General features: G+C 43.3%; 2 protein-coding genes across 2 annotated transcripts; both read left to right on the top strand.

The window, feature by feature from the left end:
* The first annotated feature begins 584 nt into the window (after positions 1 to 584).
* Positions 585 to 4,779, top strand: LOC311144082 (ras-related protein Ral-A-like). The gene is made up of 5 exons (XM_084180040.1): positions 585 to 653; positions 2,460 to 2,720; positions 3,677 to 3,885; positions 3,982 to 4,156; positions 4,320 to 4,779. Exons 2-5 carry the CDS (start codon positions 2,607 to 2,609, stop codon positions 4,440 to 4,442), a joined length of 621 nt encoding a protein of 206 aa, XP_084036166.1. The 5' UTR covers positions 585 to 653; positions 2,460 to 2,606; the 3' UTR covers positions 4,443 to 4,779.
* Positions 4,780 to 14,674: 9,895 nt separating this feature from the next.
* On the top strand, positions 14,675 to 23,965 carry LOC311137891 (cyclin-dependent kinase 13-like). Its single transcript, XM_084172498.1, has 14 exons — positions 14,675 to 16,372; positions 17,495 to 18,037; positions 18,161 to 18,328; positions 18,465 to 18,604; positions 18,832 to 19,002; positions 19,817 to 20,006; positions 20,231 to 20,287; positions 20,461 to 20,562; positions 20,702 to 20,779; positions 20,951 to 21,067; positions 21,160 to 21,291; positions 21,429 to 21,628; positions 21,804 to 22,271; positions 22,506 to 23,965. Exons 1-14 carry the CDS (start codon positions 15,228 to 15,230, stop codon positions 23,192 to 23,194), a joined length of 4,200 nt encoding a protein of 1,399 aa, XP_084028624.1. The 5' UTR covers positions 14,675 to 15,227; the 3' UTR covers positions 23,195 to 23,965.
* The last annotated feature ends 491 nt before the right edge of the window (positions 23,966 to 24,456 follow it).

Genomic DNA, 24,456 nt, shown 5'->3' with positions numbered 1-24,456 from the left:
AAAACAGATTGGTAGAACTACAGTGTAGATTGATGGAGTTTACATGGATGTACCTGTAGTATGTGTATTTACTGTCGGGCTGGTGCTTCTGATGGTCCTGGCATGGTTTCGAGGCCTGTTCAGAATGTGCGGTGTCAAAGGACACTTTGATAATGAATAAAGTTGACTTCATAGCTTTTATTGGTAAGGTTATCAATACGACTCGGGTTGTGGAAAGCAGAAATGCCAGGTTTAAGGTTATTGTGGAGACGGCAAATAGATATTGGGGGTAACAGATGTTACTGTTGAAATGGTTGTTGACATGCTGAACAATCCTAAGGGTGGAGTGTTTCAGCATGATATAGATCAAGTTTAATGGGGTTCGGGAGGGGGGAGGGTGTGGTAGAAGTTAGGAATTTATTTGGTTTTGAATTTTCATGGTAATACAGAATTGGACAGATCATGATTGATCGTACATTCCAGCACAGGAGGTGGCGGCATGACTTAAAATATAGTTTGCGGACCACCATGATATCATAGAAGAAGAAGATGCCAACGAAGAAGACTTGACTGGCTCTTGTCTTGTTGCCAGGATCGCGAGAAGAGGATAAATGAACGATTTCCTCGCTACCAGCTGTCATTTTTGTAGCCTGTGTCGCCCAAATTGTCCCAAGGTAAGGGTATTTCCAATGCATGCTAGCTAGCCCAACCTTCTACCGCACTTTGAAGAACAAGTTAGCTAACGTTAGTCACCTGGCTAAAGTAGCTAGCTAGCTACAGTACATCTCGTTGTTTTAGTATGGGAAACTAGCTAGTTTGTAATGTAGCCAACTACGATAACTAGCTTAGCTAGGTGACGTTAGCTTGCTTAGCGTCTGCAAAACGAGCTAACGTTAACTAGCTAGCTAGGTTGGCTTCCTAGTGAAATGGCAGGTAGCTAACGTTATCTAGCTAAATCAGTGAAACAATCTAGCTAGCATTTTCTTAACTCTAGCTAATTATAATATTTATTAGCAAGGGCTTTTCAGTTCGTTGTGTCCTGGTAACATTAGCTAACTACCTAGCCTCTAACGTTATTCAGTGTTTTGTCAAGGAATCAACTGTTGCCATATGGGACGGTTTGCGTCTTGATGCAGTAGCCCTGCTTTTCTAGAAGCAGAGATGGTGCTTTCTTCCACTTAGATACACATGTAGGGCATTACGCCCACGTCTGTATCAAAAACACCATACAGCACTTGACATTTCACTTAGTTCCACTGAACCTAGCTTAGATCTTTATTTCCCTGACACATTGCCGCTCTCTTTCTTCCCTTACAGCGTCCTATTTCTTATTTTTAATGGACGGAATGCTAACCAATCCTTGTTTGGAATCAGGACATACAGTGAATTCGGAAAGTATTCAGACCCCTTGACTTTTCCCACATTTTGTTACATTACAGCCTTATTCTAAAATGGATTAAATAGTTTCCCCCCCTCATCAATCTACACACAATACCCCATAATGACAAAGCAAAAACAGGTTTTTAGAAATGTTTGCAAATGTATTAAAAATAAAAAACAGATCACATTTACATAAGTATTCAGACCCTTTACGCAGTACTTTGTTGAAGAACCTTTGGCAGCGATTACAGCCTCGAGTCTTCTTGGGTATGACGCTACAAGCTTGGCACACCTGTAGTTGGGGAGTTTCTCCCATTCTTCTCTGCAGATCCTCTCAAGCTCAGTCAGGTTGGATGGGGAGTGTCGCTGCACAGCTATTTTCAGGTCTCTCCATAGATGTTCGATCGGGTTCAAGTCCGAGCTCTGGCTGGGCCACTCAAGGACATTCAGAGACTTGTCACGAAGCCACTCCTGCGTTGTCTTTGCTGTGTGCTTAGGGTCGTTGTCCTGTTGGAAGGTGAACCTTCGCCCCAGTCTGAGGTCCTGAGTGCTCTGGAGCAGGTTTTCATCAAGGATCTCGCTGTACTTTGCTCCGTTCATCTTTCCCTTGATCCTGACTAGTCTCACAGTCCCTGCCGCTGAAAAACATCCCCACAGCTTGATGCTGCCACCACCATGCTTCACCGTAGGGATGGTTCTCAAGGATGATAAATGGAACAGGATGCACCTTTGCTCAATTTCGAGTCTCATAGCAAAGGGTCTGAATACTTATGTAAATAAGGTTTTTCTGTTTTTATTTGTAATAAATAAGCAAATAATAGGAAACTGTTTTTGCTTTGTTATTATGGGGTATTGTGTATAGATTGAGGAAAATACCTTTTTTAAATCCATTTTAGAATAAGGCTGTAACGTAAAATGTTTTGAAATGTCAACATACATTTTTCTAAATTCTCAGTTTTTCATTGATCCAGCCAAGTTTGTCTTAAAACTGCTGTGAGAGTGCTCCCTTGTGGCAGTAGTGCACAATGCAGCGGTGTGAATTATGTCTTTAATATACTGCAACTCGTCATGTTATGTCTCCTTTTTTTTTTTCATTCTAGGGGACAAGCTCAATCTGCCTCACGTTGCAGTTGGGAGTCTGCTGTCCAATCTATCTGTCTTACCCTCCGATCCTCCCTCTTCCCCCTCCTGGTTCCTTCCCGAACCTCTTCCTCTCCTTAATCCCTCTCTACTTGGAGTGAACCACCATGGCAGCAGCAAAGCCCAAAGGACAGAACTCTCTGGCCCTCCACAAAGTGATCATGGTGGGCAGTGGTGGAGTGGGGAAGTCAGCCCTCACTCTGCAGTTCATGTATGACGAGGTAAGAAATAATATTTGTCAGAAGAGCATGTTTTTCAGTCAAGGTTGGCTGTTTTGGGAGGCCTACTTCTCTTCTGGATAACATACGTTTTTGGCCTACATCCAACTAGGCCAGGGGTGGGCAAGCTTTTTGGCTCGAGTGCCAAATCAATATATAGATAGATGGATATAGATTTGGCCCTCGAGCCAAAAAGTTTGGCCACCCCTGGCCTAGATAGTTGGTTGTAGGCCATAAACATCTGTTATCCAGAAGTTATTTCAAAATATATAGGTCCATTATCATTTCTACATTCTGTCTGAATTTAGATGTTCAAGTTAGGGATGCACCGATGTGGATGTTCTGGGCTGATACCGATATCCAATTTTCTTTTTCATTTTATGGTCTTTTTAACCATTGTAGCACAGAAACTGCAGGTACATTTCTATGTTCATAAGGCTAATAAGAAAATATGTCATAACTTGAATATGGTAATGGAGTTACTATTTGCATCAGTATGTGACTGAAATGCATCAAATGTATTGGGAAGTTCAGGAAAACATCAGGGAAGCTCATCAGGTAATTATTGTTTGTGTAGAAAGGAAGTCCCTTATGTCTCCTGCGCGACTGGTGAGCGCTGTAGAGAATCCCCCCCCCCCCCCCCCCAAAAAGAAAACATGTACGTGTCACAACCGTTCAAAAGTTAAAGCCAAATTTGTACAAAGAGAACTGAAACCGCTCTGTCTGTATGAAACCGCTATGGCGGATATCTGAGTTTACTCACGTAACTATGGTTCTATGAACTAAGCGGCACGTTCAGTTGACAAGATACAAAAATATTCCAGGAACCTTCTGGCGGTCTAAACCAAACGTCAGTTTGGCCGGCCTTGATCTAGGCTTATCTCATTACCCCAATTTTGCGGTTGTGTGCATAAACTCACTTGGTAGTAATTGATTGTGTGTTGATGCTACCCCCTTAGTTTGTTGAGGACTATGAACCAACCAAAGCGGACAGCTACAGGAAAAAGGTAGTTCTGGACGGGGAGGAGGTCCAGATAGACATCCTGGACACTGCAGGACAAGAGGACTATGCTGCCATCCGGGACAACTACTTCCGCAGTGGGGAGGGCTTCCTCTGTGTCTTCTCCATCACTGAGGCAGAGTCGTTTGCAGCTACAGCAGACTTCAGGTTGAGCAGCACGACAACTCCATGTGGTTACATGTCATAGTCCCATAGTTGTTAAATGTCATAGGTCCACTGTCATCTAATGACTCTGCTCTGCAGGGAGCAGATCTTGCGGGTGAAGGAGGATGAGAGTGCACCCTTCCTCCTGGTGGGGAACAAGTCTGACTTGGAGGACCGGCGGCAGGTCAGCGCGGAAGAGGCCAAGGCGCGTGCTGAGCAGTGGGGCGTGTGCTACGTGGAGACCTCTGCCAAAACCCGTGCCAATGTCGACAAGGTGAGTCAGACGGGTTGAGGCGGGTTGCATCTACCAACCAGGGCTCAGCAGTCTGCTCCCAGCTCCTCTACATTCACAAACTGCAGAGAAGGTTGTCTTGGATGTTACATAGTAACATGGTGCCATATCTGTAGACGGACTGTGTTTATACTCGTCTTTGCAGGTATTCTTTGACTTGATGAGAGAAATCCGAGCGAGAAAGATGGAGGACAGTAAAGAGAAAAACGGCAAGAAGAAAAGGATAAGTTTGGCCAAGAGGATTAGAGAGAGATGCTGCATTTTATAGTGACAAGGGGGCCAGTGATGACTGCTTTATGTATATACATATTTCACCTATTTTTGCATTTGATTTGTGCCCATAGAATCCCCTTACTCCTGGTTCTGGTACCCAGATTCTGGTCTTGGATCAGAAGTAACTGGTTGTTTGAACAAAAGGTGAGTGGTACTGACAGTGGCAACTGGTTCATGGTCAGATTTGGCAGTCCCATAGGCCTTGTGTTGCTCAATCGATCCTTCATGCTCTGACACTCCTCAAACCTGCAGCCTCTAGTTCTCCTGGACCACAACTGTGGGACCACATGTTAGAGATGGCACAGACTTAATGTGGTAAGAACACCGGGCTTGGCTTCTCTTTGTATGCTGATAATATATATATATATATATATATATATATATATATATATATATATATATATATATATATATATATATATATATATATATATATATATATATATATATATATATATATATATATATATGAATATAACTTAAATGTAAGCATATCCAACAAGACCATGGTCATATTATATGACTGAGATCTTGGACAGCCCCAAACCCAGAACATTTTCCAATTTCTGAGAGGGACCATTTCCAATTGACATGATTTGACACCGATTAACCAGATTGAATGAGAGGACAAAAGCCTGCATGCCTCCAGGGCCGGGTTTCCCAAGTTCGTTAGAAACTTCGTAGGAGCATCAGTAAATCTCAGAGCTGTTTCCCAAAACCATCATTACTAACTTGCATTTGAAAACACTCGTAATCTAACAACTGCTTCAGACCACTCGTAGAATAGCTAAAGTGTGTCAGATCTTTCACCCTCCCGCATCACTTTACACACTATCTCAGTTAAACACAAAGTGTTTGTCTCTTTGACCGCTGTTAACTTCATAGTTGAATACATATAGTCTACAAAGTTTGCAACGCTACAAACAAGCGAAGCAATGACAAAACAGGCTTAAAATGAAAACCGAGATGACTATATTGTAAGATAGATATTAGACTACGTATTTCAGTCATATTGAAATCACTTTCTTGTTTAATCAATTGAGTTATATTTAGCTAATTGTAGGCTACTGTAAGATGTGCCACATCTGGTTTGGTGCATTATTATAGGCTAAACTGCCTCAATATTTGCGGCCATAGGTGATCGTACTTTCTCTAGGAGCATGTCCTTCATAAGTATTGTGTATTCTTTCTAGGCCCAGGACTAGATTTGAGTGGTATTGATTTTTAAGTCATAGTTGGACATTAAATTATTTTAAAAATAAACCAAAACTCTAAATCCAGGTATACTGTTGATGCGTACACTCATTTAAGTTTTCAAAACTTCAAAATTGTGTACATAAGCACACTAACAAGCTTTGTTCTCCTCTGTTGTGAGGGGAATCACTGTTTTATTATTTACACTCCCTTTCATTAATTCTTGGAGAGAAGACCAATTCTTTGGGTTCTCGTTCATTATGGTAGAATGGTGTGAAACGTTTTGAAAGTTTTTACCAGAACTTGTTCAGTAAAGTAATTTACCTGTCCTTTACTTCATTTACCTTTTCCATTGGAAAAGTTAGGTCCTGTAATTAATGAGCATGACCAGAAATCACCTTCATGTTCTCTCTCTTGGTTTCTATAGCACCAAGTCCTTTTCATTATTGCTGCCTCAAACCCACTTGTTACAGACTGGGTGAACTGGATTATATCTAAACATGTACTAGATCTTTGGTCTTAAAAGGCAACTGCACTTCCTAATTTGGCATTGTTTTAGACTTGGTTCATTAAGAAATGCTAGTGGCCATGACTGAATTCAAATGTGAGTTGGTTCGTGGTCTGGTTTGATTTGTGTGTTCGCAGATGGGAACAGTTAGCCAAATTAGTTAGCCAATTAGCTTCAGCCAGCTGGTGTGCTACCGTGGCAAAGTTGGTTTGACTTTGGATAGCCTATCTCTGGGAATAGTAGGGACCGTCAATAAATTACACAATGTAAATGGAAAAATATTTTCTCATTAATAGCATTAATAGTTGTCTCATTAAATGCTTTCAATATTTGTATATGAATTTCTAAAATTTTATATTTGGTTAGAGGTTTTAAAATCATTGAAATTTTGAGATATTGACCTTTTAAAAATATTGACCTATGTACATTGTGTAATTTACTGATGGTCCCTAACTAGCCCCATAGGCATTATGATTGGGTAGTGTGCAGCTGTGGTCCGAATTGATGATTTACTTGGGTGCTGCCAGCTGTGGGCAGGATTAAAATAAACCCAACCCACGGAAAACTGTTACGATAGCCTTCATTCCGTGACATCATTTTTATTTATTTTGTATCATCTCGCAAATATCCGTTTTGGACGAGACTGACTTTATGACAAATTAACCTACAGTGGGCTCCAAAATTACTGGCACCCCTTACTGGTAATGCACAAACAATACTTTAAAAAATATAAACAGTATAATTATAGAGAAACTCAAAATACCAACATGTGAGAAATACTGTACTATATTAATGTTCCAATGGAACCCACCAAAATTATTTATTAATTTAATTAAAATCAATGTCCTCCAAATCAAGGTTTCACAATTAATGGGCACCCTTAAAGATGATTGTAAATAACATCTACCAAAATTAAACCAGGAATTAAATTAAGTTGAAGTCTTAAGGAACTACATTGAGCCATTACATCACTTCCTGTTTCATTAGGGTATAAAAATGAGGTGACACGCATGCAATATCCCTTTGTCATCCAACACCATGAAGAAAACAAAATAACTGGCAGTTCAAAAGAGACAGATGGTTGTAGACCTTCATAAATCTGGTAATGGCTACAAGAAGATCCACAAACGATTGAATATACCACTGAGCACTGTCAGGGCAATTATTAAAACATTTAAAAGATATGGAACAGTTGGAAACCTCACGGGTAGAGGACGCAGATGCATTTTGCCCCCCAGGATAGGGAGGACGATGGTGAGAGAAGACAAAATCCCCAAGAATCACTGTGAAAGAATTGCAGGCCTTGGGGTCACCAGGTTTCAAAAAGCACCATCAGACACCACTTCCACAACCACAGGCTCTTTGGAAGGGTTGCCAGAAGAAAACCCATTCTGACCCCAAGACACAGACACAAGCGCTTGGAGTTTGCCAAATGTCATTTAAATTATGACTGGAATAAGGCGCTCTGGTCAGATGAGACCGTTTTGGTCAGATACAGCATCGGCATGTTTGGCGTCGAAACAGATGCATACAAGGAGAGGCACCTCATACCCACGGTGAAATATGGTGGTGGGTCAGTGATGTTTTGGGGCTGTTTTAATTCCAGAGGTCCAGGGGCACTGGTTAAGATTGATGGCATAATGAATTCCACCAAGTATCAGGCAATTTTGGCTGACAATCTTGTTGCCTCTACCAGAAGGCTGGGACTTGGCCGTAGGTGGACTTTCCAACAAGACAATGACCCAAAACAAACCTCAAGATCCACACAGAAATGGTTCTGTGACAACAAAATCAATGTTCTGCCATGGCCATCTCAGTCGCCGGACCTCAATCCAATCGAAAATCTGTGGGCTGAGTTGAAGAGGGCAGTTGATAAGCGCCAACCCAAGAATGTGAAAGATCTTGAAAGGATCTGCATAGAGGAATGGTCCAAAGTCCCTCCAAATGTGTTCCTTAACCTTGTCAAACATTACAGGAAAAGTCTCCATGCTGTTATCCTTGCCGGAGGTGGTTGCACTAAGTACTAAATGAGGAGTGCCAATAATTATGAAACTTTGATTTTGGTGACATTTATTTTGTATTAAATAATTGTATGATTTTGGTTGGTTCCATTGAAACTTTAATAAAGTACAGTATTTTTCACATTTTGGTATTTTGAGTTTATCTCTATAATTATATTGTTTTGTGCATTGCCAGTCAGGGGTGCCAATAATTTTGGAGCCCACTTTACACTTTTGAAGTAAATTTTGACACTAAAATAAATGTTTGACTCATATCGATGCTACTTAGACCATTTTCAAAACGAGAAGTTGCTTTTTAGGGACAGTCGCTCTTTAAGGTCCTCCATGAGAGCTAGGTTGTGTTCAATAGGCAGGGAAACAGAACATTTTGAAACTGAACATTTAGTTTGTGTAGTACCCCCGAAGGTTTATCTCTGAACATGACCCTGATTCATGTCAAAACAGGGTGGTGACTTGTGGCTATGCACCAAAGAAAATGACCATCTCAACCACCATAGTTGGAGCACACTGTCTGCAACTATATTTTCCATAAAGACCATTTACGCTGCAAGGCTTAATCATGCAACTATTGAGTGACTTTAATGCAACCCAGGGGTGTGTTCAGTTTGCGTCAACGTTTGCTACGTTGCATGACGGTTTGTACTGAACGACACATTTCCCAAAAACGTTCTTGAACACACTGAGGTATGTTTACTCAATTTGGTGGGTGTATTTAATCAAAGTTTCATATATTCAACTTCTCAGATGCATTCAGATTCAGTTTTCAAATTCAGTTATCTAAACTCAGATTCAAAACCAGAGACAACATCCTGGTACTTTGCCAGCCAGGAAAGGTAGAGGAGAACATATAAAATCAAATGCTCATTGTAGTAAACAGAAGGTTCTGGCAGATGGGCTTTCTGTTCCCCTCAGATGCTCACACGCTGCGTTAGGAGTGTCACAACAAATGTAATTTGGCCCCCATAGGAATATAGTTAAATAGCAATTTCTAAGGATAGCCTTTCCACTCCCTATTTAATCTTGCTCTTGTGACTGACTGGGTTCGAACGAAGTCTCCTGCATGTCACGACTGTTAGCCCACTTAGCTAAAGCCCATAGGGATGAATTCAGGAAGCTAACACAAGTCTTTAAGTCTCCAGTAAGGTTACTCATCAAAAGAGTATGGTTCATCATACCACCTCGGTTACATTTCACCCCCTTTAGACCTCGTACTCGGAGATCACGGCACCAATATAACTGACTGGGTTTGAAATCAGGCATACTGCACGACACTCTGTGGCAAACCGAAGCAGAAGTATCTGTGCACCCCATTTAATGAGAGTATAACAGAGGTGGTTTGTTTATCCATGCATGTGATGAGTATCCTCGTAATTACTAGACTGATTACCTTGTGTAGCAAACCATTCATGTAAGCTCTCCGGATCAGGCCGCTCGCGAGGCTATGTGATGAGCAACTTTGGCTGAGACATGAAGACGTATTAGTTTGACTGATGGGGTTCTACCCCAGGTCTCCTGTGCACCAGACAATGCAATTTTTCAGGTCTCAGACAAATTACTCTTCATATGAGCGTGGTCACTGAACCACCTGTGTTATACTTCACCCCCCTTTGACCACCTCCTTGAAGAGACCCATCCAAGTCACAGGACCAGTGCATAGGCTTTAGCTCAACAGGCTAACACAGTCTTAACCCAATCAGTCACATGTTTTTCTTATAATGAGTACCCTTGCCAGAGACTTGAAATCCGGGGCGGACTGGGACCAAAAATCAGCCCTGGCATTTCTAACACACAGGCCCATTATTTTCCTTGAGGCCCCCAGACTGGCCCATTTATTAGCCAGATAATAATCATTTTGCACAAAAAACCCAAGTTAGACAGGCCCACTCGGCTAAAAAATGGACCAGCACATCGGGCATTTGCCTGAAATGCCAGATGGCCAGTCCGCCCCTGCTTGAAACTCACACATCTAACATGAACAAACAATGTCAAACTAACACGTCTTCAGGTTTTCATCACATAAGCATGGATCACTAAACCATGCTCTTTGGATGAGTAACCTTGCTGGTTCTTGAAGACTTGTATTAGTGTAGCAGATGGGGATCTGTGAAACTCACTCCTCAGCCTGAAGTGTTGCCCATTGCGCAATTGAAAGCCTTTTTTTAATAGCACGATGGGTTGGAATGCTTCAGGACCGCGGTCAAGTGTGTTTACGAGGCAGAGGTCCTGAGTTTGAATCTTGGAATGCGCTGAATCAGGGGGAAGCGGTACTTATGAAGTAAGCAGTGTTGTCCTTTTCATGAACTTATCCCTATAGGCTTTAGCTAAGTGGGCTAACACAGTCTTGTGACATGCAGGAGACCTGGTTCGAACCCAATCAGTCACAAGAGCAAGATTAAATATGGAGTGGGAAGGCTATCCTTAGAAGGGCTATCAGAGCCCTTCTAAGGATAGCCTTTCCACTCCATAGCCCTAAGGATAGCCTTTCCACTCCCTTTGACACTCCCAATGTATGACATGGTAGCCTTTCCACTCCCTATGACATGGCTATTCAACTATATTCTTATGGGGGCCAAATTGTGTTTTTTGTGACACTCCCTTCTAATGCGGCTTGTGATCATCATAGAGGGGAATAATAATAGCTTATAGCCAAAACTGTTTGAATGTTAGAGTCAAATTCATAGGAAGAAAATGTATTCAACATGCCGCACTGGCATCAGAAACTGCCAGAAGTTAATGTTTACCACAGCGAGCGTTTGATTCTATTTGTTCTCCTCTACCTTCCCTGGTTGGCAAAGTGATGTTATGAGGGCTGTAGCAGAGATACTGTACATAATGACGAGATGGTCTTGTCTGCGCCCTAACAATGGGAGCCGTTGTCCCAAAAACGGGAAGGCAGGCAGACTGCTTATCACTGTATTCCCGCTTGGAGAAATTGACGGGAGTGGACCCTCCTAACTTCGCCTCTTCCTCTCTAGTCATCACGCTCAGTCATTAACATTAATGCCTTGCTGTCCATTGTGAATGTGAACAAGTAGACCAGCGTTTCCCAAATTCAGTCCTCGGGACCCCAAGGGGTGCACGTTTTGGTTTTTGCCCTAACACTACACAGCTGATCAAAGGTGATGATTAGTTGATTATTTGAATCAGCTGTGTAGTGCTAGGGCAAAAACCAAAACGTGCACCCCTTGGGGTCCCGAGGACCGAGTGTGCACTGAGCACCTTTTTATTTTCTTTGAGCCTCAAAGGATATTTTCCTTCTGACTGAACTCCTTGTTCTTGGAATTCATCATATACATTACATTTCAGACATTACATTTCAGACTACTTCAACGCTTTAACCCCTACCCGCCGTGTCTAGACTTGACAGTTCATGCAGCTTTTGTATTCTGATCATGGAGTTCTGATCATGGAATTAAGAACACGTCATGCGTCTACACCTACATTTAAATGTGTCCACATTGTGTCCGGATTCCCTTTTCCCATGCTATATTCAAATGCCAGTATGCATTATGCATATAAATCTGACACAACAACTTGATGGCAGTAGCCAACTAGTCAGCTAAACTAAAGGGATTGCATACAGGTTAGCATAACTCTAGCCAAACAAAACATTGTTTTTCTAAATAAGCTAGTTGGCTAGCATTTATAAAGCCAGCAAACACGTTTCTCACACGCTATGAATGTATTTCCTCCAACATTTAATGAAAAAAGGTGCTTCTCACTCCCAAAACAGTCTTCTGGAAATGTGTGGGTGGAGTGCTGATGATGTGTCCCAGATCATCACCTGATGTGGTCAGCCAGATCTGAACACAATCCGACCACAATGCGACTTTTGTGCGTCTAGAACTGCGATCTTCATATTCTGATAGCAGAAGTCGCATGTAAGTGTCAAGTGTAGACAGCCTTAGACAGGCAGTCTAATTCTGATATTTTGCCCAATTATGGCAAAAGAGCTTAATCTGATTGGTCAAATTAGTGGAAAAGATCAGAATTGGGCTGCCTGTGTAAACACAGCCTTAAAGTAACTGTCCAGTGAATGTTTTAAAAGTTCAATATTCTGTTAACTCAAACCCATATGTCGTGACTCATCCTATACTCATATTTGTGGCCAAAGCATAAATTGGAGAAAAAATACTTCAGAATCCCCACAAACTTGTATCTCAGACAGTTTTAAAAAATCCTTGCTATTTCCGCAGAAAGGATGATGAGCTGGCCAATCAGATGTCTACTCTCATGAATATTTTTAGTTGCCGGTATACACCCACACCATTCCAACACAGAAAAGCCGTTTTTTAACATACTTATTTACCATTTTTTGGAAGGAAAACTTCACAGATATTGTAATTAATTATCTGGAAACACTGGACTGTTACTTTAATAGCAATCTGGAAATGCTGGAGAGTTACTTTGTTTTTGGGAAACTCACCCCATGATAGTTTGACCTTTTTCAGTCTTAAATAACTTGAGGTTAAAAACCCTGAGTCTATTGACGCACCGGTGTGTTTAATCTAAGTAACGTAATAAAAAAAATCCCCATCAAAATCTGTCAGTTTAAGCTAGAGATATCTAGCATGGGCTACGTCTCAATCCGCCTATGTCGCCCTTCCACATCTGCGGTAGAAAGTGGCGGAGCTACAGCGCTGTTTGTCAGACCAGGAGACATCCTGAAAATCGGTCTTCTCACAAACATCTGTAGCATCTGAACAGTTTGGCCTACAAACTAATATGACCCCACTGCAGAAAGGGGAGACTCACGAACATGATGGTGTTCTCCGTGTTTTGCTCTATGACCCCCACAAGTGTCACTGGACCAGTCTAAAGGTAACCCATACAAATGAATGGAAGTATGGAGGTAGTTTTGTGCCTACCAAAATAAGGGGTTAAATATGTGTTTAAAAAAATACATTTCCTGAGCTTTCTTATATCCCCTTGATAGACAGACACTTCAAAACCTTATTCCTTATGATTTATTTTAGGACTGTCTATTTTGCCATTTATGAATGTGTTATTCAACACGTATGGGCTATAGTAGTAAAGGCCAAATTCAATATTTTATCTTTTTTTTTTTTTTTTTAATCCAAATTAAATAGCTAAATTATCCATGGTATGACCTTCTTAAAACAATTCCATATGTAATCTTAGAGACTAGGTAGGACGCTATTCAATTTGTTGCAGTAATGTGAATGCAGGTGAATTTTCTCTAAAAGAAACAGTTTGCTGTAATGTGAGTATTTTTTTATTTAATTTTTTACTGTACACATGTATTGCCTTTTACATGTTTTAATATCCTTTACTTTCAATTTGTAATATTATTTATCTCTATGATTTGTTTGATCAAACTGAAGATCAATCTCAATATGGATGTGTTGGTTATACCTGTATTGTGTAGGTATTATGTTGTCTGTTTACTCCTTACATCCTTAACAGAAACACTAATTTATCTTACTGTTACTGGGTACAATAATTGAAATGCCGTGTACCTTTTCAGTTTAATGTTTTGTGAGCTATTGGATGGACAAATAAAGTGATATTTAAAAAAAAAAAACAAATCCACCTATTTTTTTAATTCTGAGATTTGATTTACATTGCAAAAACAGAACAGTCAGTGAAACACAGCTGTAAATTGACAATTTAATATTTTATATAAATGTAATATTCACAGTAGACATCGCAAACTAAAATGACACATTAATTGGATATGTTCTCTTTCCAACATTAATTTAGGCTGAAGTCAACTCATGCAGTGTTTAGTGGGATAATCTTGACCAGTTAGGAATAATCATAGCCTATCTAGTCCTCCCTGCACCTAGCCTCCTGAAACTCAAATTGGAATTCAAGCATCAATGGATGAGTTATTAATATACCTATACTGAACAAAAATATAAACACAACACGTAAAGTGCTGGTCCCATGTTTTTTGAGCTGAAATAAAAGATCCCAGAAATTTTCCAAACTCATTCTGATTGGCTGGGCCTAGCTCCCCAGTGGGTGGGCCTGGCTCCCAAGTGGGTGAGCCTATGCCCTCCCAGGCCCACCCATGGCTGCACCCCTGCCCATTCATGTGTAATCCATAGATTTGGGCCTAATTATTTTATTTCAATTGAATGATTTCCTTAAGAACTGTAACTCATCAAAATCTTTGAATTTGTTGCATTTTGCGTTTATATTTGTGTTCAGTATTGTTTGATATGCTGTTTGTCCCATATGACATGTATGCTATATTTCTCCCCCCAAAATACACATTGAGTGTTATTGGCTCTCGCCCTGTGACGACCACTTGGTGCATCCTAGGGGTTGTAACTTGTTATGGCCTGGCTATAGGTAATACAAAGTAACGCAATATGATATTTGGAATGAAAAATGATTTAAATATTTTAGATTAATTGACTTTTCATTCCCAATGTTGAGGAACTTAAATGTGTCAGGAGTTTCCCTTTGGTAGTGACGTAAACACTGATCTGCACATCATTGGACGTAACAGCGGAAAAGTAGGCCTTCAGTTTGAAAGCTATGGTTTGCGTGCTAGTTAGCTAGCTACTTCCTTGTTCGTCCAAACTGGAGTGTGATGGCAAGCGTAAAGAAGTTTGCCTAAAAAAGCGAATATTTTGTTCTTATTTTCAGCACTTTGGGAATATATTTTTAAAGCCGATGTGAGCTGCGATATTCTTCAAGAAACATTTCCTTTCGAGCAGGAGACATTGGGCCTGCCACACTCAGCATGGAATGGAATGCAATTACGAGACACTGCCTAGCTAGCTACAGTTGCTAGCTAGTAAGCTCTGGCTTGCTAGCTAGCAAATCTTTGGAATTGCAGACCAGGATTATAATTTTGATTTATTTTTCTCGTATTATTAGATAAATTAATCTCATCGAGGGAAACATTGGATGGACTTGTGTGATGAATCCGATGGATTATCGTTTGGAATAGTTTACTGCTAGTTAGCTTTAGCTTGCTAGTGCTAGCTAGCTAATTTGTAGCAAATGTTTTGTGTGGCAAGGAACACAACACTAAAGACAACCAATATTACCAAAAGTATATATCACATCTTTTTGATAAATGCCTAACTCGGAGGTGTTTCGCGAGGGTCGGGGAAGAAGCCCATCCGCACATAGTAGTGCCAGACAGGAGCGGCACAGTAACGTTAAACCTGGAAGTGGTGCTACTCCGCACCGAGAGAAACACCGGGAGAAGAGGCGGACGTCCTCATCTATCCGAAAGAAACACAGTCACGCTAGGGAGAAAGGATCATGGCATACGCCAGATGAACCAGACAGTGAACGGAGAGGCACTCTTGAAAGAGAAGGTGAACTTCGGACTTTAGTGGAATATGACGACGTGAGTTCCCAATCAGAACGGTTTTCTGGGAGCCCTTCGCCGAAACCAGAACCGCATGCTACTATTTTGGTCGACCGACTTAGCGAAGTTGAGTTTACAGACATGAACGGACCGACATCCCCAGAGAGAAGGTCTCGAAGAGACAGGGCTATATTGCATCTCAGGAAGGATGAACAAATCAGTGGTTCATCCGAGAGGAATAGACAAGAGAAGGACCCGAAAAGAAAGGAACGCCAGAGCCGTGAGAGGGACACTTCGAAATCTCGTGGAAGTAGCCAGAGCGCCACCAAAAACAACCGAGACGGTGCGAGAAGCAGTGACAGTAACGGCAAGAAGACGTCTACAACCTTGGCCCCCATGACTTTGGATAAAAGGGAGTCTAAACGGCACAAAAGTAAGACACGTTCTGAAAAAGAGCCCCCGTCTGCATACAGGGATGCACCACAATCATACCGAGATGACCGTGAAGAACTCAGGGCCTACAGAAGAAGTCCTGGTTTCAAGGCAGACAGCCCACATGGGAAATCGTATTCCTATGGATACCATTCTCCTAGTGGTAGTTATAATAACCAGTTTATATCTAGAAGAAGTCCCAGTTATGGGAACAAAAGGCTGTCCCCAAGTTCGACATACTTTAGCCGAGATTCTGAGGTCTATGGTGCCTACAACATTTCAAAGTCGCCCAGTTCATACTCAAGCAACAAAAGAAAGCGGTCTCCAACGAGCCCATTCAACTGGCGCAGGTCTCCAAGTTATGGCCGACATAGTCCATTCGAACAGGGAGAACTTGCTTCAAGTCCCTACGGTACCCGTCGGCGATCACGAAGTCCATACCGAAAGTCACTGAGCCCAAGTCCAGACGTAAGGTAAGCAATTGATCAGAGGGTACTGTACCCGTATTTTTGACTGTATACGTCAAAGATAACATGCCAGTCTGGTATAATTCCAGGTGTCAATCCTCTAATTATCACTGTATGATTTGGACCAGTGCTCTAGCTGCTCTTGCGATCATGTTCAATATTTTGTATTATGCCAATGGAATACTTTGTTTACATTAGGAGTATACTGCCTCATTATGGAAATATGACCACACACAAGGCCTTAGTTTGAAAGGGAGACCAACTCCTTTTCAAAATGCAAGATAGCAGAATGCTCACAACCGATGGCTTATGAAGTGATAAGTAAACTTCACATGTGAAAGAATGGAAACGTGACATTAGTTGGCTAAAGTTATGCAACACAAGCTTGAAGGGATTAAATGGGAATGGTTAAAAAGTTAATATTTTTTAATCAGCCATTTTAAACCTTTGAAATTAGGCTACACATTGGACTAGCACCCTCCCACACAGGTGTACAGGTTGCTGAAGTCTGACAAATTAATGAATAGGTTCATGTGACTGGCTGAAAGTGAATGATTAATAGTCTACCATATGTTACCCTCCACATTATTAAATCTCTTGGGGATGAATGTATAATATATTTTTTTAGAGAACTTAAAACTTTAATAGTACTGAGAGACATTGTACTTTTGATGGCAGAATCTGGATCACCCAAGAGAGCAAAGCTTTGTGAAACTAATTTAGTACAACTGTTTTACTAGATTGTGATTCAGATTGTAATGATGCCTTAAATGCCACTGAAAGTGTTATTTTCCATTACAGTAGTCTGCTAAAATAGCACTTGTTAGACAAGATGCACCTTTAAAGAGCCACTGATCATGCCAATTGGCACTTGTTTTTCTGTTGCTCATTAGAAAAATGAGACTTCATTCTTGGAGGTGCATAGATGTTCCAAACTCTTTTTTGTTGTTGTTGAGGAGACTGACATTATGACCAAAATGATCCTATTTACACTTTGTAGTCAATTTTGACACTAGAATAACTGTTTCTGACTTGTTTTCAAAGGGATTCGTTGCTTTTTAAAGGCAGTTGCTCTTTAATGGGAACTTTTCCCCTATGAAAGATTCATCATGTCTCTCCTTTCTCCAGGCGATCTGGCAAGTCTCGAAGCAGGAGCCCGTATTCCTCCTCAAGGCACTCACGCTCACGCAGCCGCCACCGCCACTCTCGCTCCCGCAGCCGGCCCTCCAGCCTCTCCCCCAGCACACTGACCTTCAAGAGCAGCCTGGCGGCCGAGCTCAGCAAGCAGAAGAAGGCCAAAGCTGCCGAGGCAGCCGCCCGGGCCAAGAGCTCCAGTAACGCCTCAACTCCCACCAAGGTTCCCTCTGCAGGCTCCCACCAACCCAGCCCCAAGACCAACCACGCCACTAAGAAGGGCCCGAGGACCCCCGTGTCGAGCCAGCCCCAGTCCCCCGCAGACAGGACCTCCAAGAGGAGCACAGCGCCCCCCAAGCCCAGCAGGGATATAGATGTGAAGGGGAAGGATGACCCCTCAGTGCAACGAGACAAGAGGAAAGTACCAGCATCTGGACAGGGCAAAGAGAAGGAGCGAGTAACTGCCCCGACTGCCTCTACACTGACATCTCTAAACCTGCCCCCGAACATCCTCGAGCACTTAGCTGGAGTAGACAGGTAATCAGAACATAATAAAGAGCTTTTATGATAAGAGAACTCATTAATTTTTTCACTCTCATACATGCCTCCCCCTGTCTTTCCATAGCCTAACTTCTCATCTTATTTTACTCCCCTGTGCAGCTTGAAGGACGTCTTACCATCGCTCTCAGGGAAGAAGCCAGCAGAGCGTCAGAAGGCCCGTCACCTCCTGAGCGACCTGCCCCTTCCTCCAGAGCTACCCACAGGTGCCTCCTCCCCTCACAGCCCATACGACGAGAAGAAGACCACCACGCTTCGCCGCCGGCCCAAGTATGTCTGGGCCCCGTGACTTTCCATGTCTCACCCTACCACTTCAATGGCCTATGCTCCTCAATAATCTCTACTGCCTGGTGTTGAGAACCACCCTTGACCTAATCTCTTGTTGGTTTGTTTGTCTTTCTCCCAGGATCTGCGGCCCACGTTTTGGGGAGATTAAGGAGACTGAGATCGACTGGGGGAAACGGTGCGTGGACAAGTTTGAGATCATCGGCATCACAGGAGAAGGCACCTACGGCCAGGTGTACAAGGCAAAAGACAAAGATACAGGTGAGGACTACTAAATGCTTACGATGAAGATCATAGGGTGTAGCCCATTTCCCTGATAGTTCATATTCAAATTATTATTTTAAACCATCAAACAGAAAAATCTGTTTGGCAAACTCAAACTCACTCTTAACTCCAAATGTAAGTATTTCTATGCCCAGGGTAACTATTATGTATGAAAAAGTATCTACTAATATCCTCTGTCCTTTATCTCTATCCCCATGGTGTAGCTGAGATGGTGGCCTTAAAGAAGGTGCGTCTGGACAACGAGAAGGAGGGCTTCCCTATCACCGCCATCAGGGAGATCAAGATCCTCCGCCAGCTCAACCACAAGAGCATCATCAACATGAAGGAGATAGTCACTGACAAGGAGGACGCCCTGGACTTCAAGAACGACAAAGGTCCAAATGACAAACCTACTGAATTATCATGTTTGCATCCCAAATGGCACTCCATTCCCTACATAGTCCACTACTTTTGACCAGAGCCCTATGGCAGGGGTTCTAAAACTTTTTAGGGCCGGGGACCCCTTTTGTCATAGCAAATTCATCAGGGACCACCTCATAATCAGAACACAACTTGAGTGAGATAAAAATAGCATACAAGGAGTTTTATGACTTCGGCAGTGCAATGGCAAATGAACCAAGTCTCGGGCCCTGGGAAGGAACATTTTAAAGACACGCCTCTTGGCATTGGAGAGAGAATTTTGCAGTTGTTCAAGCTAATTTCCTGCAATTCTACACATTTTATCAAGGGAAAGAGATGTTTTGTAGTTGCATCTTTAAAGCGAATCTCCTGCAATTCTACACATTTTGCAGTGAGGCAGAGGGAACATTTAGCTGTTTTAAAGCTTAAATTACAATGCATTTTGTTTTTTTAAACATTTTGGGGGAATACAAGATGGCCTATTGAGTTTAACATTTTATAATAGGTTGACAAAAATTTAAAATATCCCTGTGAGCCTCCTAGGCCCATGTTGCCCAGGGTTAAGAAAACAAATTGTGGATTAATAATATCACATTGAATTGTATTACACACCCTAAACTTATCCCATGGATCTCTTGGCAAAAATTAGTGTAATCTGTTGTTAGTAATATTAATAAAAAATAAACATGTACAAAAATATATTTTTTTGAGATCTGGCTGCGGACCCAATGCAGTACCCCACTTTGAGAACCTCTGTTCCGTTCTGAAGGATCCATCCTCCTTTTACAGGTGCGTTCTACCTGGTGTTTGAGTACATGGACCACGACCTGATGGGGCTGCTGGAGTCGGGCCTGGTCCACTTCAACGAGAGCCACATCAAGTCCTTCATGAGGCAGCTGCTGGAGGGCCTCGACTACTGCCACAAGAAGAACTTCCTGCACAGGGACATCAAGTGCTCCAACATCTTGCTCAACAACAAGTGCGTGCTCCTCAGGATAGCTGGCCTGTTGGTCCCAGATCTGTCAATGCTGTCTTGTCAACTCCTATGGTCATTATAACGCCAAAGCACAAGCAGATCTGGGACCAGGCTACAGGATAGTCAAAGAAAGAAAAACAATTTATATCCGCTGCGGTATCAGTAGCAGTGTCTGACAGAATGGGGTTGGATGTCACGTTAATGCTGTGTTCTGTTCTCTATGCCAGGGGTCAAATAAAGCTGGCAGATTTTGGACTGGCTCGACTTTATAACTCTGAGGAGAGGTAAGTGTCCCGATATGGTTTACAGTCAATTGCTGCCAATAGTTATTGGCTTTTCAGATGTATTACTTTATCTATGACTGTTTTGCTTCATCAAGCATATTGGTTTCAGGTGTGTTTTGTTGTGGATGATGATATTATTGATACTTATGCATTTTTCTGTCCCTGTCGTGTAGCCGACCGTACACCAACAAGGTGATCACCCTGTGGTACAGACCCCCAGAGCTTTTACTGGGGGAGGAGAGGTACACACCTGCCATTGATGTGTGGAGCTGCGGGTAAGAGACACACCTACATTTAGTTGATTAGGTGTGGTGTTTCACTGGCTGAGATTCATGATTCTTGAACTGAGGACAGATGGTGGTCATGGTTCTATAAAGAGGATCATGCATTCACCCTGTTTTTGTCTTAAATCAGGTGCATTCTGGGGGAGCTGTTCACAAAGAAGCCCATTTTCCAAGCCAATCAGGAGCTTGCCCAGTTGGAGCTGATCAGGTACGTTGTAGTCTGAGGAGAAGGGTACTATAAATCCGTAAATATCTTCTCCTCAGTATCCATTTTAACTGTCAAAGACCTTCAGCTATCTCGTTTGACAGTCTTCTTGTTAGGGCACGATATTGAACTCTAGCCCAAACTGATGCCTTCTTTGGCTGTTCTCCCTTCCAGTCGTATCTGTGGCAGCCCCTGCCCCGCTGTGTGGCCAGACGTCATCAAGCTGCCCTACTTCAACACCATGAAACCAAAGAAACAGTACCGGCGGCGGTTGCGAGAAGAGTTTGCTTTGTGAGTTGATCTGCTTGTTTGAATTCAGTAATTGTGCTCATCATTGGTGTTTGAAAAGAATACATAACCACTTCGTCTTTCTCTTTGGTCAGTATTCCACCCTCTGCCCTGGACCTGTTTGACCACATGCTGGCGCTGGACCCAAGTAAGCGCTGCGCGGCCGAGGCGGCGCTAAGCAGTGAGTTCCTCAAAGATGTGGACCCAACCAAGATGCCCCCACCAGAGTATGTTTGGCCAAAGGCATATTACTTCATTGTGTCTGTGATTCATTACTGTAGAATCTAATTTTTATGATGACCCACCCTTTGATCTCCTTATTACCATTTTGCCTCCTGTCCTCCTTCCCATCTCGCTCCTCCAGTCTCCCCCTGTGGCAGGACTGCCACGAGTTGTGGAGTAAGAAGCGGCGGAGGCAGAAGCAGATGCCAGAGGAGCTGTCAGCCCCCAAGGCTCCCCGTAAGGAGCTGGGGCTGGGAGACGACAGTCGTAGCAACACCCCCCAGGGCTTCCCTCCGCCTGGGGGGCTCAAAGCCCAGCCTGTGGCTGCCTCAGCCCTACTGGGTGAGTTAATGGGCCTTTAGTCTAGTACCGCAAAGCCACCCCTCCCTAATGCCTTATCAGTTACACTCTCTCACTTTAATGGCTTATATTGCAACGACTAAAAACAACTTGGAGTGAATTAAGAGGTACTTTTGAGTAAATTGCTTAAAATATATATTTTCTTTGTCTCCCGTAGACCCAAAAGCTCCCAACTCCCAGCTGACCCAGGAACAGCTGGCGGTCCTCCTCAACCTGCTCGGCCAGTCCAAGAGCGCTGTCAACCCGGCCCAGATTGCCAAGGTCAACCCAGAGACTCTCCAGCAGCTCTCCAAGGTCCTGCCACCAGAACCCTCTGACTCCGACCGGCCCCCGGAGCCACCCCCTTCACTCAAGCCCCACAAGCTCCCTCAGTCGGGTGGAGTACCCCGCACGCCCCCCATGCCCAAGCCCCCATCGCCGCCTCCCTCGTCGGCATCGCAGGGGAAGCCTGATGGGGAGGCCTCAGCAGCCACCCAGACGGCAGTCACCATGCTGCTGGCCCAGCTCCTCCAGGCCCAGCAGAGGCAGGAAGCTGGCGATGCAGACGGCACAAACGCACCAGCAGGAGGACCTCCGCCACCCTCTGAGCCCAAGCAGCCCCCAGAGCCAATCCCTGTCTCGCCAGGTAACTACTCGTATAGAGAATATTGTGATGTATTTATAACCTCATTTTTGCTAGCAGAAATTGTGTATAGACTTGTATTCCACTGCTGTGACCATCCAGTAGGCTTATCTGTCTCAAATTCTGTACACAATTGTAATGTTGGATATCCCTATGGTAGAATACGAACTTGCAAAGTAGGACTAGAACTATCTCTTTGCTTTGAACTAACATCATGTCTTGTGTTTTCCCCCTTAGTGTCCAAGGGGAGCGGAGTTTCCTCCAGACCCATCCTCCCCCCCGACCAGAGACCCCCTGAACCACCCGAGCCTCCTCCCCGCTGCGAGGATTTGGACTACCGGCAGAAGATGGCGCCCAAGACGGGCCACCTGCCGCCTATGCCAACCTCAGGTGGAGCTGGCGAGGGAGGAAGGCTCCCGGAGCCAGACTACCAACCCCACCCCGGCACAGAAGGACCCGGCTATGGCGGTGACTACAGCCGCCCACCCCCTCCACCCTTCCCTCCTGCAGGTTTTGGAGACTGCTACATGGGCCACATGCTGGGGGGTGGCCTGCCCCCCCACAACCTGAGGGAGGTGTTCAGCAGCAGCACTCAGGCCCCGGGCTCGTCCTCGGCTGCCGGGTCCCTGGCCACCTCGCTCCAGGAGCCCTTCCCTTCAGGCAGAGGTGGAGGTGTTAGCAGCATGGTGTTCAGTGGCGACAAAGACCACCGCTTTGAGTACAATCACAGCCCCTCCTTGCCTTTGGAAGGGCAACCCAACCCCACCAGCATCCACCTCTACAACCATGCCACCCCTCCCCCACCCATCCCTCCTCCGGGCCAGTCCTGGAGCTCCCCTTCCCAGGCCGGGGCCCCACCTATGCCCCTTGGCTTCAACCCACATGTGAACTCAGCAGCCATCCGAGGACGACACCTCCCCTTCTGATTGGCTGTGGCATAGTGAATAGGCGGGGTGTGATGATGGATACACCTCAGACTTGTGGACTCAAAAGAAACTGAGCCCAAACCCTAACAGGCTAGACAAGAGGGATCTGGAAATGCACACTTGATTTGTAATAAAAATATATATAAGAAATCTGTGTAAAGCATTGTATTCCTCCTGTATCTGGAATGTGGGGTACGTTGCAGAAGGGGGGGGGGGTTGTATAGAGGGGGCTTTTTTTGCTCATACCGTTTCATATCATTTTTGTTTTTTATGTATTCTACTATTGTCTTTTAAATTAAGCTTTTACCTTTTTTGAGTGTACATTTACCAGGCTAGGTATGCGTTTTAAATATGTACCTTTAATTGCTCCCGAGCAGACTAGTATGTTTTGCACTACTGACTAAAGTAGTAATGAAGTGCTATATCTGCACAATTATAAAATTACCAATGTACTTTTTTTTTTTTTGCCAAGCATATGTTGAAACCAGGAGGGCTCCTGACTTGAAGATGGGGTTTGTTTTTGATGAAGAGGACTTGGCTCCCGAAAGACGGGTAGCACTTGGGTGACTGCAGTAAAACTGATAGCTACTGAATTACTTGATGGAGGAAGGCTGTGTTCACTTTAATTTCCACAAGCCCTCTGCCAATAGCCATTGTAAAACAAAAGGAGACATGTAACCCAACTTCAAAAAAGACTTTTTGTACTAAAATGTTTTTTCTTTTTTTGGGGGGGAGGGGGGTCTAATGTTTATTAAAGAAATACCAACAATGCTTTTTTTGTGTTTTACTTTAACTGTCGTTCATCAAAGAATCATACCTGAACATGTAGAACATACTAACCACTGGAGGACAGTGCAAGTCAACCAACTACTGAACAGATATTTGACAATTTCCTGATGTAAAACATTTGTAAATTCATAACATACTAGAAAAGACCAACTAATGAAGGACATAGATGCTTGTTTATTTTTCTATGCACTACTATTTTTGGTCGGAAGTTTGGCTGCCAAAAGAAGACATGGATGATGAAGGCAGGAACCACCTGAAATGAAGTCAAGAAAACCACCCAGAATAAGAGTTAAGGCCCTTTGCTCCACTAGGAGCTGAAAGGAGTAAGTCAGTACTCTGGTAGAAATTTCAACAAATCCCGGGCTGATGGCCTGTGAGGGAGAGAAATAGTCATTACACACAACTGTGAATTCAGCCATACTCCACTGTAAAGAACTCTGCAACTGTACACATTTCAAACTGAAGAAATTATG

This window comes from Coregonus lavaretus, assembly GCF_964263955.1.
Source record: "Coregonus lavaretus genome assembly, chromosome: 2".
Lineage (NCBI taxonomy): Eukaryota > Metazoa > Chordata > Actinopteri > Salmoniformes > Salmonidae > Coregonus > Coregonus lavaretus.
The sequence above is the reverse complement of the archived record's forward strand: the minus strand, read 5'-3'. Positions and strand labels throughout refer to the sequence as shown.